At 40.6% G+C, this 13620-nt stretch overlaps 1 protein-coding gene across 1 annotated transcript in view; it reads right to left on the bottom strand.

Annotated features, from left to right (window-relative positions):
- Positions 1 to 13620, bottom strand: part of PRKCQ (protein kinase C theta) — a 119923-nt gene that overhangs the window by 64607 nt on the left and 41696 nt on the right. The window contains exons 3-5 of the mRNA XM_046680114.1: positions 12721 to 12846; positions 9000 to 9199; positions 5350 to 5410 (exon numbers count right to left, since the gene is read on the bottom strand). Coding sequence (XP_046536070.1) covers positions 5350 to 5410; positions 9000 to 9199; positions 12721 to 12838 — 379 coding nt within the window. The 5' untranslated portion in view covers positions 12839 to 12846. The remainder of the gene's footprint in view (positions 1 to 5349; positions 5411 to 8999; positions 9200 to 12720; positions 12847 to 13620) is intronic.

The following is a 13620-nucleotide window of genomic DNA, read 5'->3' as shown; positions in this document are numbered from 1 at the left end:
TATTTCTGAAGTAATTTGCTCTTCTGTTTATGTATTGGCCTGAATAAGCTCATTGGTCTTTATATGTTTGGTTATTTCTTTTACAGTAATGGTGCCTGATCTATTTATTTAGGTTAATCTGTCACGTATTTGTAGTCAATCAAATCACAAATGTTTCTTGGGCATTAATAACAAATTGTTATGCTGAAAGTTCTAAAGAAATATGAGATGTCACCCCCAATTTTGAGTGGCTACCAGTCAAGTCAGGGAGACGTGGCTTTCATACAAAGAATAGTATATGATGGTGTTGAGTGGACTTGGAGATATGCACACCCATATTTTTTAGGAGCTAGGAAAAGGAATTACAAAAGAGACTATGAAGAGGCAGCTGAAAAAATAAGAGGAAAACTTGAACAGTATCACATTGGACAAGCCAAGAAAGCATGGGGTTCTCGACACTGACTGACCCACAGATGTCAAGAGAACTGAAGGCTAGGAAACAGAAATTTGTTTTGAGGACTCATACCGTTGGAGAAAGCCATTGGTCGAACTATAAGGCAGACTCTCAGGGTTTAAGAATTGATGGAGTAGTGAAGAAACAGGGTCAAATAAATATAAGCCACTTTTTCAAGAAATGTGTTAGGGAAGGAGAGGAAAGAAAAACTCATGGAGGTAAAAAGTTAAAAAAAACAAACTTTCTTAAGATTGGAGAAGATGGCTTAGTTCGCTATGCCTTGGCAATGAGGTGGAAACCTAAGAGAGAAGGAAAAGTTGAAGGCTGAGGATGCCAGAGAGGAAGCATGATTGGTGGTGCAGAGCTTCAAAGGATGAGAGCCCAGAGCCCAAGAAAGAGAGGGACTCTCTCTGAGGCAGAAGAGCGGGAAGAGAATGCAGGAAGAAGCAGCTGCATTCTAAAGTGCAGAGATGAAGATGGAGCCTCTCCCAGTTATAGGTGGGACAAGGCCAACCTCCAAGAGTGAGAGAAGAATAAGATACCCTCAGAAACAGAGGAGTCTGGGAATGTTTGGAATAACTACTGTATGGGAATTAAAAGAAAATACAAGGAATTTCTAAATGCCAGGGTGAGTCCGAGTGAACAGTCCAACAACCATTCATTGAGTACCTCCTACGGACCTACCATGCAACCTGGTGCTGGAGTTAAAGAGACAAATAAGATGTGCTTCAACCATTGCTTTCCTGCAAGGAAGTTAGAGTCCAGAAGGAAAGACAATTAAGGTAGTAAATGTCAGAACAGAAGTATTCACAGGATGGTATGGGACCATGGAATTCAGGAAACTACACCAGCTAAGGCAGGTATAGGCAGGTAGAGGTGAGAAACAGAGGAAAGTTGGGCAAGGAAGGTACTAGCAGAGATGATTTCTGAGCTAGGTTCTGAAAGATAAGTAACCTCTACCAATATGTGGGAGAAGGTATGGTGGGGAAAAGCAAGAGGTGTTCTCTTTAGAAGGAAGAGAATGAGCAAGGGTGCAGAGAGAGGGTATCTCAGGATGCAGTATTGCTAGAATGTGGAGTATGAAGCAGAAAATATCAGTGGTCACATCGAGAAGATGGGCAGGTATCAGACCAGTCTGTACGTTTTCCTGTAGATAATTTGCAAACACTGAAAGGCTGGAGGCAAAGCGACAGGAGCAAAGGGAGCAAAGGGAGGAAGAGAGGCATGACATGTTCACAATGGGGCTTTACATAGTTCATTCTGGCAGCCGCATAGGAGAACGACTGGGATTCAAGAAGAGGTAATGATGACATAAACAGAGGATAAAATTGAAAAATATTGAGTAGACAACATGGGCAGAAATAACTGATGGATTGATGTGGGAGGTGAAGGAAAAGGAGGCTATAAAAATTACTCCCAGGTTTTGGGATGCATAGAGTTATAATTAAGACAGTGAATACAAAAGGAATTAGGATGCTGGTGAAAATGGTAAGTGTAATTTTGGACAAGCTGAATTTCAGTACTCATAGAAAATCTAGTTGGAGAGGTCTATTAAGAGGTCAACCACGTGAGTCTGAAACATAGGAACATTATCTAGCAGCATCAGTTTGTAACAGACTCAGCTGGATGAGTTTTTCTAGCAGAGCCTTGGAGGAGAGAGGAGAATGCAAGGTTTGAAGGTCAGAACATCTGTGGCAGAAGAGGGTGCTCATGAGAGCAGAGCATGGCAAGTGCTTATCATGGGTCCAGGCAGGGAGGTAGTTAATGCCAGCAGTGGGCTAATAAATGGATGTGAAAGAAACTAGATTAGGGTAAAGTCTAGTACTTATTGGGTGAGAGGGAGAATTGACAGGGAAGGAAGATGAGCTCTGAGAGAGAAAGGTCCGACTCTGAGTGCTTGATGGCAGAGAATTCTGAGTGATGACCTGTGGGGGGGATTGGAGGTTACTGAAGGGCTAAAGAAAGATATAGGAAGGTGTGAAAATATGAAGTGGGGGTATCAGACAGTGATAGTGAACACTGAAGCCACCAAGAGTGACAGTAAGAGAGCAGAAGAAGAAGAGAAAAAGTGATTCCAGCACAGAAATCAAGGAATGGGATTTTAAAAGAGAAAGAATGGAGTGATTTGCATGTGAAGAGCAATGAGTCATTTACTTCCCCGCAGAGCAGAGTGGAGCAGAGAAGAATGGAGGCTCCCACTAAAGTGGGGTTCAGGGAACATGATATTATCTTAAATGTTTTCCATGATTGAATTCCGGATTCCCTACTCATTTGCCTTCTCTTTCCATGTCTCCCATTTCTACCACTCCTATTATAATTTTCCCAGCAGAGCTATTTTAAGAGATATCATTTTTTTCTGTTTATTCAACTTCGATTTATAAAGAATTATGAAGCACCTCATCTATGTACTGATAATGCGCCCACCCGTTCCCCCAAACTGTCATGAAATCTTGCCTTACTTTCTTTTCTTTTGGACTCTTTCTTTTATTCCCTTCCCATAACCATACCCCTAGACCAGATTCTCATCACCTCTCCATTGCGTAACTGAAATTTTATGGGTTCTCCCATATCCAGCCTATTTTCCTTCCCACATCTGTTCCACATTCCATTCTAAGCAACTTCCCTCAAACATGGTTTTCATCACATCACGTCCTGCTCAAGAACACAACAGTGACTCCCTGTTGATGACTTTGCCAAGCCTACACACTCCTCTTGTCGGGCTTCTAAGCCCTCCAGCATCTGTCTTTGATTCTTCATTCTGATTTTAGCAGAGGCCCCTGATCTACCTAGAGAGGTCTTCTCACAGTCCTCTGTCCACTCATATTTTTGCTCAAGACTACTTTTTTTCCTCCTAGAAGGTTATCCCTCTTCTTTGCAAATCTCAACTCTTCCTATCCTTCAATGTCCACAGAATGGAATTTTCTGGAATGAAGGCAACCCATACTGATCTCTTCGTTGTGGTTTAGGATTTAATTTTCCTCTAACTGTTTCATCTGTACCACCTCTCCAATAGGGGCTTAAGTTCCTTGAGTGTAAGAACTCATATTTTGGTTTTCTGAATCCTTCAGAAAACTATTTCTTATATGCAATAATAAACATTCTTAAAATTGAATGATATCCTTATCCTATACTTCTTGTCATCAATAAGGAATTTTCTAGTTGGATTGCTCCATAATATTGCTTGTTAAATATATTAGGGTTTTTTGATATGTAAAAATTGAGGTAGAATCTTGATTTGGGTCTAGATATAAATATTTTAAATACTACAAAGTTTTATTCCTAAAAACAAATTCCCAGGCTTGTGTAATTATTGTTTGTGAAAATATCATTGTTTTTGCTCCACCTGGATTTGCTCTCTCATTCTAAGACAAAATTTAAGTTCCATGGTAATAGGATGAATGTCCATGAAGTGGTTTTCCAAAGCAGTGATCTTTAAACCATTTACCAAAAACATTTGCATTCCGATGCATGGAGGACTTTCTTGAATTTGCATTGGGCCGTGTTTTGAACTAATGGGAAGAGAGACTTTCTCTTATTTGAGGAATTAAGCACTATTGGTATTATCATTTAGGCCAGTACTTTCACTTTCTATGCAAACCCAGTTATTCAGCTGTCCTACAATCCCGCTATATGATTTTGACTGACTGAAAAATAGTACAATGACATGTACTATATATCTTCAGCTTCAACGAGAAAAAAGAAGAAAAGTTCAGATTGTATTTTTCCCTCCTTAGGAATTCTTTTTCTTTAAAAAAAAAGCTGTATTATGGAAAATTTCAAATATATACAAAAGTTGAGCAAATATCATAATCAATTTCCCAGTACCAATCATCCAGCTTCAACAATTACCAATCCATAGCCACTCTCTTTCAATATACCCCATGCACTCCCTCCACCCCATGCTAATGGGTTTTTTGGAAGCAAATTCATGGTATCATATTATCTATAAATATTTCAGTATGCATCTCCAAGATAAGGACTCTTCTTAAAAAAAACATAACCACAATACTATCATAACACCTAAAAAATTAATAACAATGCCTCAATACCATCAAATATCTGGTGAGTGTTCAAGTTGCCTATTATTTCATAATAGGCTTTTCCAGTGTATTTATTTGAAGCCGGACCCAAAGGAATTGTATATGTTAAGCAAAGTCCCAGAAAACACCATAAATCTCTAATTAAAACTTGCTTCTTGGTAGTAAAACTAACTTAGGAAAAAATGGCAGTTTATTGTCAGGCAGTCCACATATCCATTCCGAGCTTTAGGATTTTATGAGTAGCAGCATGTGACTCGTTTAAACAGCACTTTGACAACAGAATATAAATGCAACAGAAGGAACTGACAGGCTGTCACAGGCACCGAGCAAACTGCTCAGCGATGTACCTTCTGTGACCAATGTCTGTATATGACATGGAACCGAAACTCTTTAGCAATGCATTTTTTCCTTCCTTGTTCCTAAAAGGATTTGAGGTGACTAACTTGAAGCATTAGTATTTTGCCAGTGGCGTTATGGAAAATATTTATTGGTTTCTTATTTATTTTGTATTCCACTGCTGGTGTGATAGCTTTTTATATCCTGTCATTTATGCATAGATAGTGGGTGTACACACAGCAACACACAAAACAGAGCCTTTTGTATTTACAGTAAATTCCCAAACTGAAAAGCACTGGGCATATGAGTTCACACAATTTAGAAACTCATGCTACATGTTTCATATTTCTGTGTTTATCTGGCCACAATAGTGTATTTTCAACTAATATTTGAGCACCACTGGGAGTTTTAAGAAAATTCTTTGTGCTTCCATTTTCTCCTAATTCTTTTCTAGGCTATTGCAAAAGTGAAATCACTTGCACACGAGGAGAAGGGGTATGCCCTCCTCAGCCCCAAAGAGGAAGAAGAAATGTCACTTGCCACTCATTTCCAGAAAGTATCTTGCGTTCATTAGCATTCGGCCTTGAGGCTTCAGCTCTAACTGGTCGAGAGAAGGAAAGAAATATCAGTCAGAATGTGAAACAGGAGCTGAGTTTAATGACATCATCACTGGCGGGTTTGGTGATGGCAGGAGATTTCCAGCACGGAACCCAAACACGACTCCCTTTCACTCTACGCATACTGATTATCATCAGAAGAGCGCAGCATCCACGAAGATGGCCCTTCTATTAAAACACCGCAGCGACTCGTTAATTTCACTCAGAGATCAAAGCTTCCGTCAAGAAGAAACAAAATTCTAGACAGATTTCATCTGATTTTCTTGCCCCACGCTGCTCCCTATCTGAAGAGTTGTAACAGGGTAGATTCAGATCTTAATCACGATGAAACAATCACAGACACTCGACCGGCTCACACTGGGAACTTGGGGTCTTTTGGGAGGAAAGATAAACCCCGCTCTAGGGGTGCCCACCCACACCGCCCTGGGTTAATCAGGTATGAAATGAGAGCAGCGTTTTTCTTTCACAAGGAGAGGCTGTTTGGAAAGTGCTGGGTAATCTACTAAGGGGAATTTTTTTTTTTTTTTTTTTTTTTTACAGATTTTATTTTTTTCCTTTTTCTCCCCAAAGCCCCCCGGTACATAGTTGTGTATTCTTCGTTGTGGGTTCTTCTAGTTGTGGCATGTGGGACGCTGCCTCAGCGTGGTCTGATGAGCAGTGCCATGTCCGCGCCCAGGATTCGAACCAACGAAACACTGGGCCGCCTGCAGCGGAGCGCGCGAACTTAACCACTCGGCCACGGGGCCAGCCCCTACTAAGGGGAATTTTAACTAGATTGATCCGAGAACAGATAAAAAAATATGTCAGTATCATGATGTGAAGGGACCAGAAGAAAGTGACATTTTAAGGGATGATGTAGGATATTCTGTGATGAGACATAAGGGGAAAAATGGCAAATCTGAGACAACCTGAGAGCTATCGCTAATCTACTAAACCATAACACTATGTTGTTAACATGCTGAAAAGAATCAGAAGGTGACTGAAGGTCCTTATTGATTACTATATCCATGGGTTAACTAGAATGACTGCGAAATGGGAAGACGTGTCTGGTTGAACCCAGGGTTGAATTTGAATCGTGGCTAAATAATTTACTGGCTGTGTGACCTTGTATAAGTCACTAAGCCTTCAAAGAGCTTTGAAAAATTGACATAACAGCAATACTTACGTCACAGTTTCACTACTACAAGAATTTTATGATAAAATAAGCTAGTCCTGCTTGGCTAACTATAAATTCTCATGCCAGCTTAAATAGATTAATGAAGAGAAGGGCTTTCGACATCAAGTATGTACACCATTGTTCTCTGGTCTGTGGAATAAGTACTAAAAATGGAGGCGAAAATGGAATTAGAAGAGCAAGAGAGAAGGGGCTTATTCCTCCATAAAGTGGGGAAAATTGTGACCAAAAGGGTGACCACAAAGTTATCAATATTCAGGACTTAGTGGTGGTGGAGGAAATTAAACCAGTTAGCTGCTAGAAAAACTATATCAATAGAAAGTCATATTCTGCCTTTTTTTTTTTTTTTTTTGCCAATGAAGATTGGCCCTGAGCTAACATCTGTTGCCAATCTTCCTCTTTTTACTTGAGGAGGATTCATCCTAAGCTAACATCTGTGCCAGTCTTCCTCTATTTTGTATGTGGGTCACCGCCACAGCATGGTGGCCAATGAGTGGTGTAGGTCTGTGCCTGGGAACCGAACCCAGGCTGCCGAAGCGGAGCATGCCAAACTTAACCACTGGGCCATGGGTCTGGCCCCTCTGTCACATTTTTGAGAGTGAATAGGAGATAACCACACAAACTGTTAAAACCTAGGGAAAGCAGAGGGTGAGTCTTAGTGTGGTGTTTAGAAACTGGACAGAACCTGGGAGGTGAAAGGCAAATTTCAGAAAAGAACAATTTTTAAACAGAGAAATTAATATTAAGAAAGCAGATTTCAATAGAAGCAAGGGAAAATATAAGTCCCAAGCAACCAGTAGGCCCTTACACACTATAAGTAAAAGTAAACTAAGAAAGGACCTTGAAAAAAAAAAAAGCTGGAAAATGTTAAACGGCTGCTGGTTACATGAAGATCTGAAGGCCATCAAGCACTTACGTCTAAATAATGCTGGAATGCAAGAAACTAAAAAGTCTGATAAGAATAAAGTCAGAAAAAGCAAAGGCAAGAAGTGAAATGCAACTTTAAGAGCTAGGAATAGAAAAGCGACCTGTTTATCAGCAAAACCTAGCAGAAGGACTGACAACTTAGGTACCCTCTCATTGATGGAGAAGGACATCAGCTAGAATGCTATTTTTAAAATTAGAGATTTGGTGACTATTCTCCTTTTTTTAAGAAATTAGAGGCAGAAAGCATAAATGGGAATGAGGGAAAAACTGGGGGAGATTCTCTCGTTAATCTCTTCTTTCTCCTAGCCCAGCCATGTGCTCCCATGGTCAGGCCCAGCCTCTGCTTCCCCGGCTCGCTTCCCTGGTTTGTGTAAACTCTTCCACACGAAGGGGCACCCCTGTGACACTCTTCAGTCAGTTAACCTCGTCCTACTTCCCTAAGCATCTCCCCAAAAGGAGTTCTGTTTCCACGATCAAAGATTCATGCAAATATACACTTTCCCAAAAAGTACTGTATTTTTTGGAAGTCTAAAACACAAAACTCTAGGTTGTAGGCTTATAGCATTCGCGTTTTCAAACTGTGACTTGAAAATCTTTTGGGTGGAGTTCTTAAAAATCTGAGTTATAGGAAATAAGAAGCAGAAAGAAAAGACTCTCTCCTTTTGCATAAAGGCTATAAACATTTGCAAACATTTTCTGGGTTTCAGATCATTTAAAAACAGGTTTTACTGGTATATATTTTTTCATCTTGTGGGCCCCAGAAACATTCATTAGAAATTTTTATGCTTTCTTCCCTTTAACGTTTCTTTTCCTTCTAACATGTTACTAACGTTCCCTTTAGTATTTTACTCTTCCCTTTAAGATTTCTAAACATTTGCTACCAAAATGGTTATAAGCTAAGTTTTCCAAAAAACTTGGTGTGGTAACATGGATTGTGTATGATGTGTTTTTTAGTACAAAGTAAGCTAAGTGAATACATTATGGCTAAAAAGTTTATAGGGGTTGGCAAAGTATGGAGAGAGAAGGCCAAACATTAAATGGATCTTTGCTCTATCCTTGCATTTATCTATCTTTACTGTGTCTATCTTAAAAAGCTATCTTTATCAAGATGTCTATGTGATGTCTTGATGAATAGACAACAGTTAAGTTCCCAAGTTAGGGGAAATTTGTGATATTTCTGAGCATACTTTGACAGTTATAAATCAATAACAGTTCTTCATACCCTAAGAGAGCTTCACTTTACACAGGAATCAAAGACATTTCAATATGTCGATACATTCTATTGTCCATAATGAATAATCATTGTCATTATCAAGTCACGAATGAGTAAGTGGTAGGGAGTCTGTTGACTCAAGGTTAGTGTACCATAATTTTAGGATGACACTGAAAGTTTGAGGTAGTCTTCTACTAATATGGTACTCATCTCTTGATGGCACATACACTGTATGTAAGCTCACCGCTAGGATACTTACCCATATTTCTGTCTTCCCATTGTTCTTCCTGCATCTCTCGGCCAGCGAGTAGAGTTCGACAGTCGTTTCAGATATTAGATCGACATTTTTGCCCTTCACGATGATCTGCATTACTCTCCCCTTGTTGATGTGGGCGTCAAAAGTGCTGTCCCAGGGCGGGTACATGGTTGGCTTCTTCTGGACATACGTTTGCCCATTCTCTAGGAATAGAAAGATAGTTCTCGTTACTCCTTTCGCCAGCTCTGAGAAATAATTCAACTCAAGAACAGTGGCGCCCATTCCCTCTGCTCTGTAGGCTATACTAATTCTGTTGGGAAGACAAAAATACCACATAAAACAATTAGAGACAATATAGGACACAATGAGGCAGTTTCATGGTCTACATGCAAGGTCACATATTGAAATTTAAGAGTCAATCTGGATGATTTAGGCAACAAAAATCTGAGAACATCCTGGACTAGCAGTGTTCTTCTCCTATTCAACACTTAGTCGACACACTTTGAGTGTGAACACCTGAGCAAATGAAAAGCACTCAGGGGCTAAGCCTGGTGTATTTAGTAGGGTAGAGTGACCCCGATCCCATTCTTTACATGATTTGCACTTCTATGCCTTTTGGGATCCTCCTTTGCTAATCCAGGAAGGGTGGACACATGACTAATTTCACTGGCATCTGGTAAAAAATAGCCAATACAAAACTACTGGTGTGCACCTGAAAGACACAGTGGCATAATTTAAGGCTCATAGTGAGTGCTCCTTTAAAAAGACATTTTAAAAGTTTTCCATTGGACATAAATATACTAAGATGCAAACCTTTAAAACATAATGACCATTATTTCTTTCTCTAATTTTTAAATGAGGATATATTTTACATGCACCCTGAGCAAAAACTAAGAAGTAACTCAGAGAGGCGGTGGTCTTAATCCACCACCTTAATCCACTGAGTCAACAAAGCAGGCTATAGACCTGCAAGTGAGGACAAGCAGGCAGGGGGGAGTCCTGGAAATGATAACAAGACCCATGGTCAGGCTGATGAAGTTTAAGGGAAACCTCCCAGAAACAGCAGGGGATGGGGAAAGAGTTTACTAGTGCGATTTAGCGCTTCTCTTATCTTTCATCCATATTGGATTTTCCGTAGTATTTATTCTTGAATCATCTCAGAAGCAGTAAACTGCAGCTGTATTGGAGTGTTTGTTTCTTGTGATAATACTACCCTAAGTAGCAGATTTAGCAATTGAGAGATGTTGAGAAAGCGAAGGGGAAATATCTGTTTAAAGCAGGAAAACCAAGCAGTTCTGACTCCTGAGGGCCCTTGCTCTCCAGGGCACAAAGCTGCCAGAGAACAGGCACTTAGCATTTGCTAAATTATTATTTGGGAGGTATACAAGGATTTCAAAAAGCTGAAACTTCAAATTTTAGGGAAACCTGGCTATTAGAGGTATAAAGTCTGACAATGTTAAGGGGGAAATAGAAGGAGAAGATTTTTATGGCTTGTTTAAAAGAAATTTCACTGGAGATTAGACATTAAAAAAAAATAATGGCAATATTAATGAACATAGTAACATTTTACTTCCATAGACTTGAAACCTCTCCTACTCATAATTCCTTTCAACCGTTCTCCACGCCTCCAAAAGACAGAAATTCCCACAGCAATTTTATACTTTCATTCACTAAATCTGTAATCACCTAAAAAGAGGACCAGAAGTCAGATCCTCTCTAACGACAGTGAACTTTACCGTTTTCAAAGGCTCCCTGACTGACAGATTGTGTCCTGTTTGTCCCTGTTCTGTTGACTCACCTTGGAAAATGCAGACTCGCACCCCTACGATTGAAACACGTTTAAATTCTATAGAAGTAACGCTTGAATTACAACGTTCAGAGTGATTTCTTTTGAGAACAAGACTCAAACAAAATCAAAAACAAAAATCTCCAAACTCCACAGGCTAATCTTTTGGCAAAACAAAGTCTTCTTTTCTGACAAGATCTTGTGATCGACATGGCTGATTAGACCAAGTTCAAAGGCAAGGCCAAAAAAAGAAAAAGAAATTTAAAAATGCCTCTCAGGAGGCAAATGTCAGTGAGAACCATGGTTGTAAAGAGGACTGGATCCAGGAGACCCATGAAGTCAAAAGCGGCTTGGAAAACTCAAGACATTTTACACTTCAAAGATTGCTGTGACATTTGAAAGTTTTTAGATTGGGAGCAAGTGCCATTCTCACTTTTGACTAAACAGGAGAGAAATCTGGGCAGAAGGGAAATCAAGATGATGCAGACGGTCTCCTCAGCTTTGATGCACTTGCAGTGGCTGCAAGGATGAAGTCAACCACAAAGCACAAGTCTTTCAAGGGAGGGAAAAGCCAACAGAGTAGGATCTGGAACTCCAGGATTCTGAGCTGGAAACATCTATCTGGAGGTCTGCAACTTCTCAATCAGGTCCCCTTGCATCTGTAAATGTCACCCCCCCAAGGGGCCTTTAGAACTACCTATATAAGATAACGCACATCTCTCTCTTTCTCTCTGTCCCCAATCCTTCTCTTGCCTTGTTTTCCTTCACAGCACTTATCATTCTGTTGTTAGCGCTGCTGAGTTGATTCTGACTCCTAGCGACCCTGTGGCCAGCAGAACAGAAGCCTGTCCGTTTTTTTTCCGCCATCCTCTCACCTTCTGGCGCTCTGTCAGATAACGCTCTGCTGCTGTTCATAGGGTTTTCACGGCCACTTTTTCCGGAAGTGGGTGGCCAGGTCCTCCTTCCTAGTCTGTCTAGTCCGGAAGCTCCACTGAAACCTGTCCATCATGGGAGACCCTGCTGGTATCTGAAATATCCGTGGCAGAGCTTCCAGTGTCCCAGCAACATGTAGCCACCGCAGTATGACAACTCACAGACGGGTGGTGTGGTTCACTGACTGGGACACGAACCCGGGCCGAAGTGGTAAGAGCCCGAAAAAACAAGTGTGTGTAGGGATACAGAGGAAGCTACTGAGGCTGGGAAACCCTGGGGGGTGCAAATTCCTCCTATCCTTCCTTTAGAAAGTCCATAATTATCTTAAAGTACAGAGGCAGCCATCAAGGAGAATGGAAGCCAGCTGAAGGGACTAGGCACTGATTCCCGACAGAAGAGGGTGATTTTAACTGAATGATCTAAACTCACAAAAGGACTCTTGGGAGACTGTCACACTTTGCCCCTCACCGTGGACCGCTTATAAATACTTAAATTTGACAAAACATGACTACTCTTTCACCCTTGCAGGGTCTTCATAAACACAGAAATAAGTTTTCTGAAATTTGGATTCTCATGGCTAATTATATATTCTCTGTAACATTAGCCAAAGAAGCAGTAAACTGCCTTTTGAGTTAATTCTAAGGTTATGCAGACTTAATGTATCCATAATCACTGAAAACAACCAGGATTCACAATATTGTCCCAGGATCTACTTTGGCTCCCTAGTAGATTTCTTTTCCCATTAACTCCTCACTCAATGTCCTCAACCCATTTTTCCTTTCCTCTGTTCCCCTTGTTTATGTGGGAGAATGGTACCGTGAAACAGAACACGAGGAGCCCGGGGTCTGTTCAGAGCTGTCACTAAGCCCACATGACTCAGGAGGTTCTTGGCTTCCCTGGGCGTCAGCTTCCCGAACTGTAGAAAGATCCTGGAAGGCCTTGCTTCATGGTTCATAGCAGAGTCCTCCTCCTCCTCTCCCACCCCCAAAACCCCCTCACGTTTACCTGATTCAACATATTCTTTGACAAGCACAGCGCAGTAAGGGTTAACGGCCTCTCCCTGACACGGCTGGCAGGACCCGCAGTCAAAGTTGGACAAGCCAATTCGAAGAAATGGTGACATGGTTGCTCCTTGCAAAGTGACAAAAGGCAAATATTATTTGGGGGCTATCAAATACGTTATTTTTAGTGTCCCATGCCCACTTCACCAGTGCTTTATCACCGGCAGCCAGAGCCTCAAATGGTTCAACTATCCATTTGAACAAACGCTTCTCCTTCCTCTGCTGCAAAGCACGTTATTGGGCTCACCCCAAACCCACAGACGGCCATGCCAGAGAAAGAGGCGTTCTGGAAGTCTGCATCACTCAACCTCCTGACTTAGAAGGATAATGCCACCCTTAATTTAATGGAGTTATGTTTAATAGTTGCAGAGAAAGGTGGAAATTTACCAACATTGTCTCTCTTCTATTATTCAAGTAGGGACCCAGGAAACAACATACAGTAATAAGAAAATGAGTTTATAAAGAGTGAGTCTATTCTAGTCACACCAATTAAATATGACACCACTAAATTCTTACACGGGCTATTTATGTGTGTGACGGAATCAGCTCTGGGCATTTAGCAGCTGATCTCTATTTACTTTAGACATTTTCAAGAAAGTCTGCTTTCTTGACAGTCATATATATGTGTATGTGTGTGTGTGTGTGTGTACACACATACTTATATAAAAAATAAGCTTTTGAACATTAGGAACCACTTTAAAAACCCTAAATCATTGGCCAACATAAAATAGTGCATTATTGTGTAAGGATAAACAAATTACTTCAGAAAAGCCAAATAATTAATAATTACGCTTTCTCGGAGACATAGGTGAAAATCATCACAATGTTAGCTACAGATTCCAGG

This window comes from Equus quagga, chromosome 12, assembly GCF_021613505.1.
Source record: "Equus quagga isolate Etosha38 chromosome 12, UCLA_HA_Equagga_1.0, whole genome shotgun sequence".
NCBI classification, from domain to species: Eukaryota; Metazoa; Chordata; class Mammalia; order Perissodactyla; family Equidae; genus Equus; species Equus quagga.
Note: the sequence above shows the minus strand (reverse complement) of the source record. Positions and strands in the feature narration are given on the sequence as shown.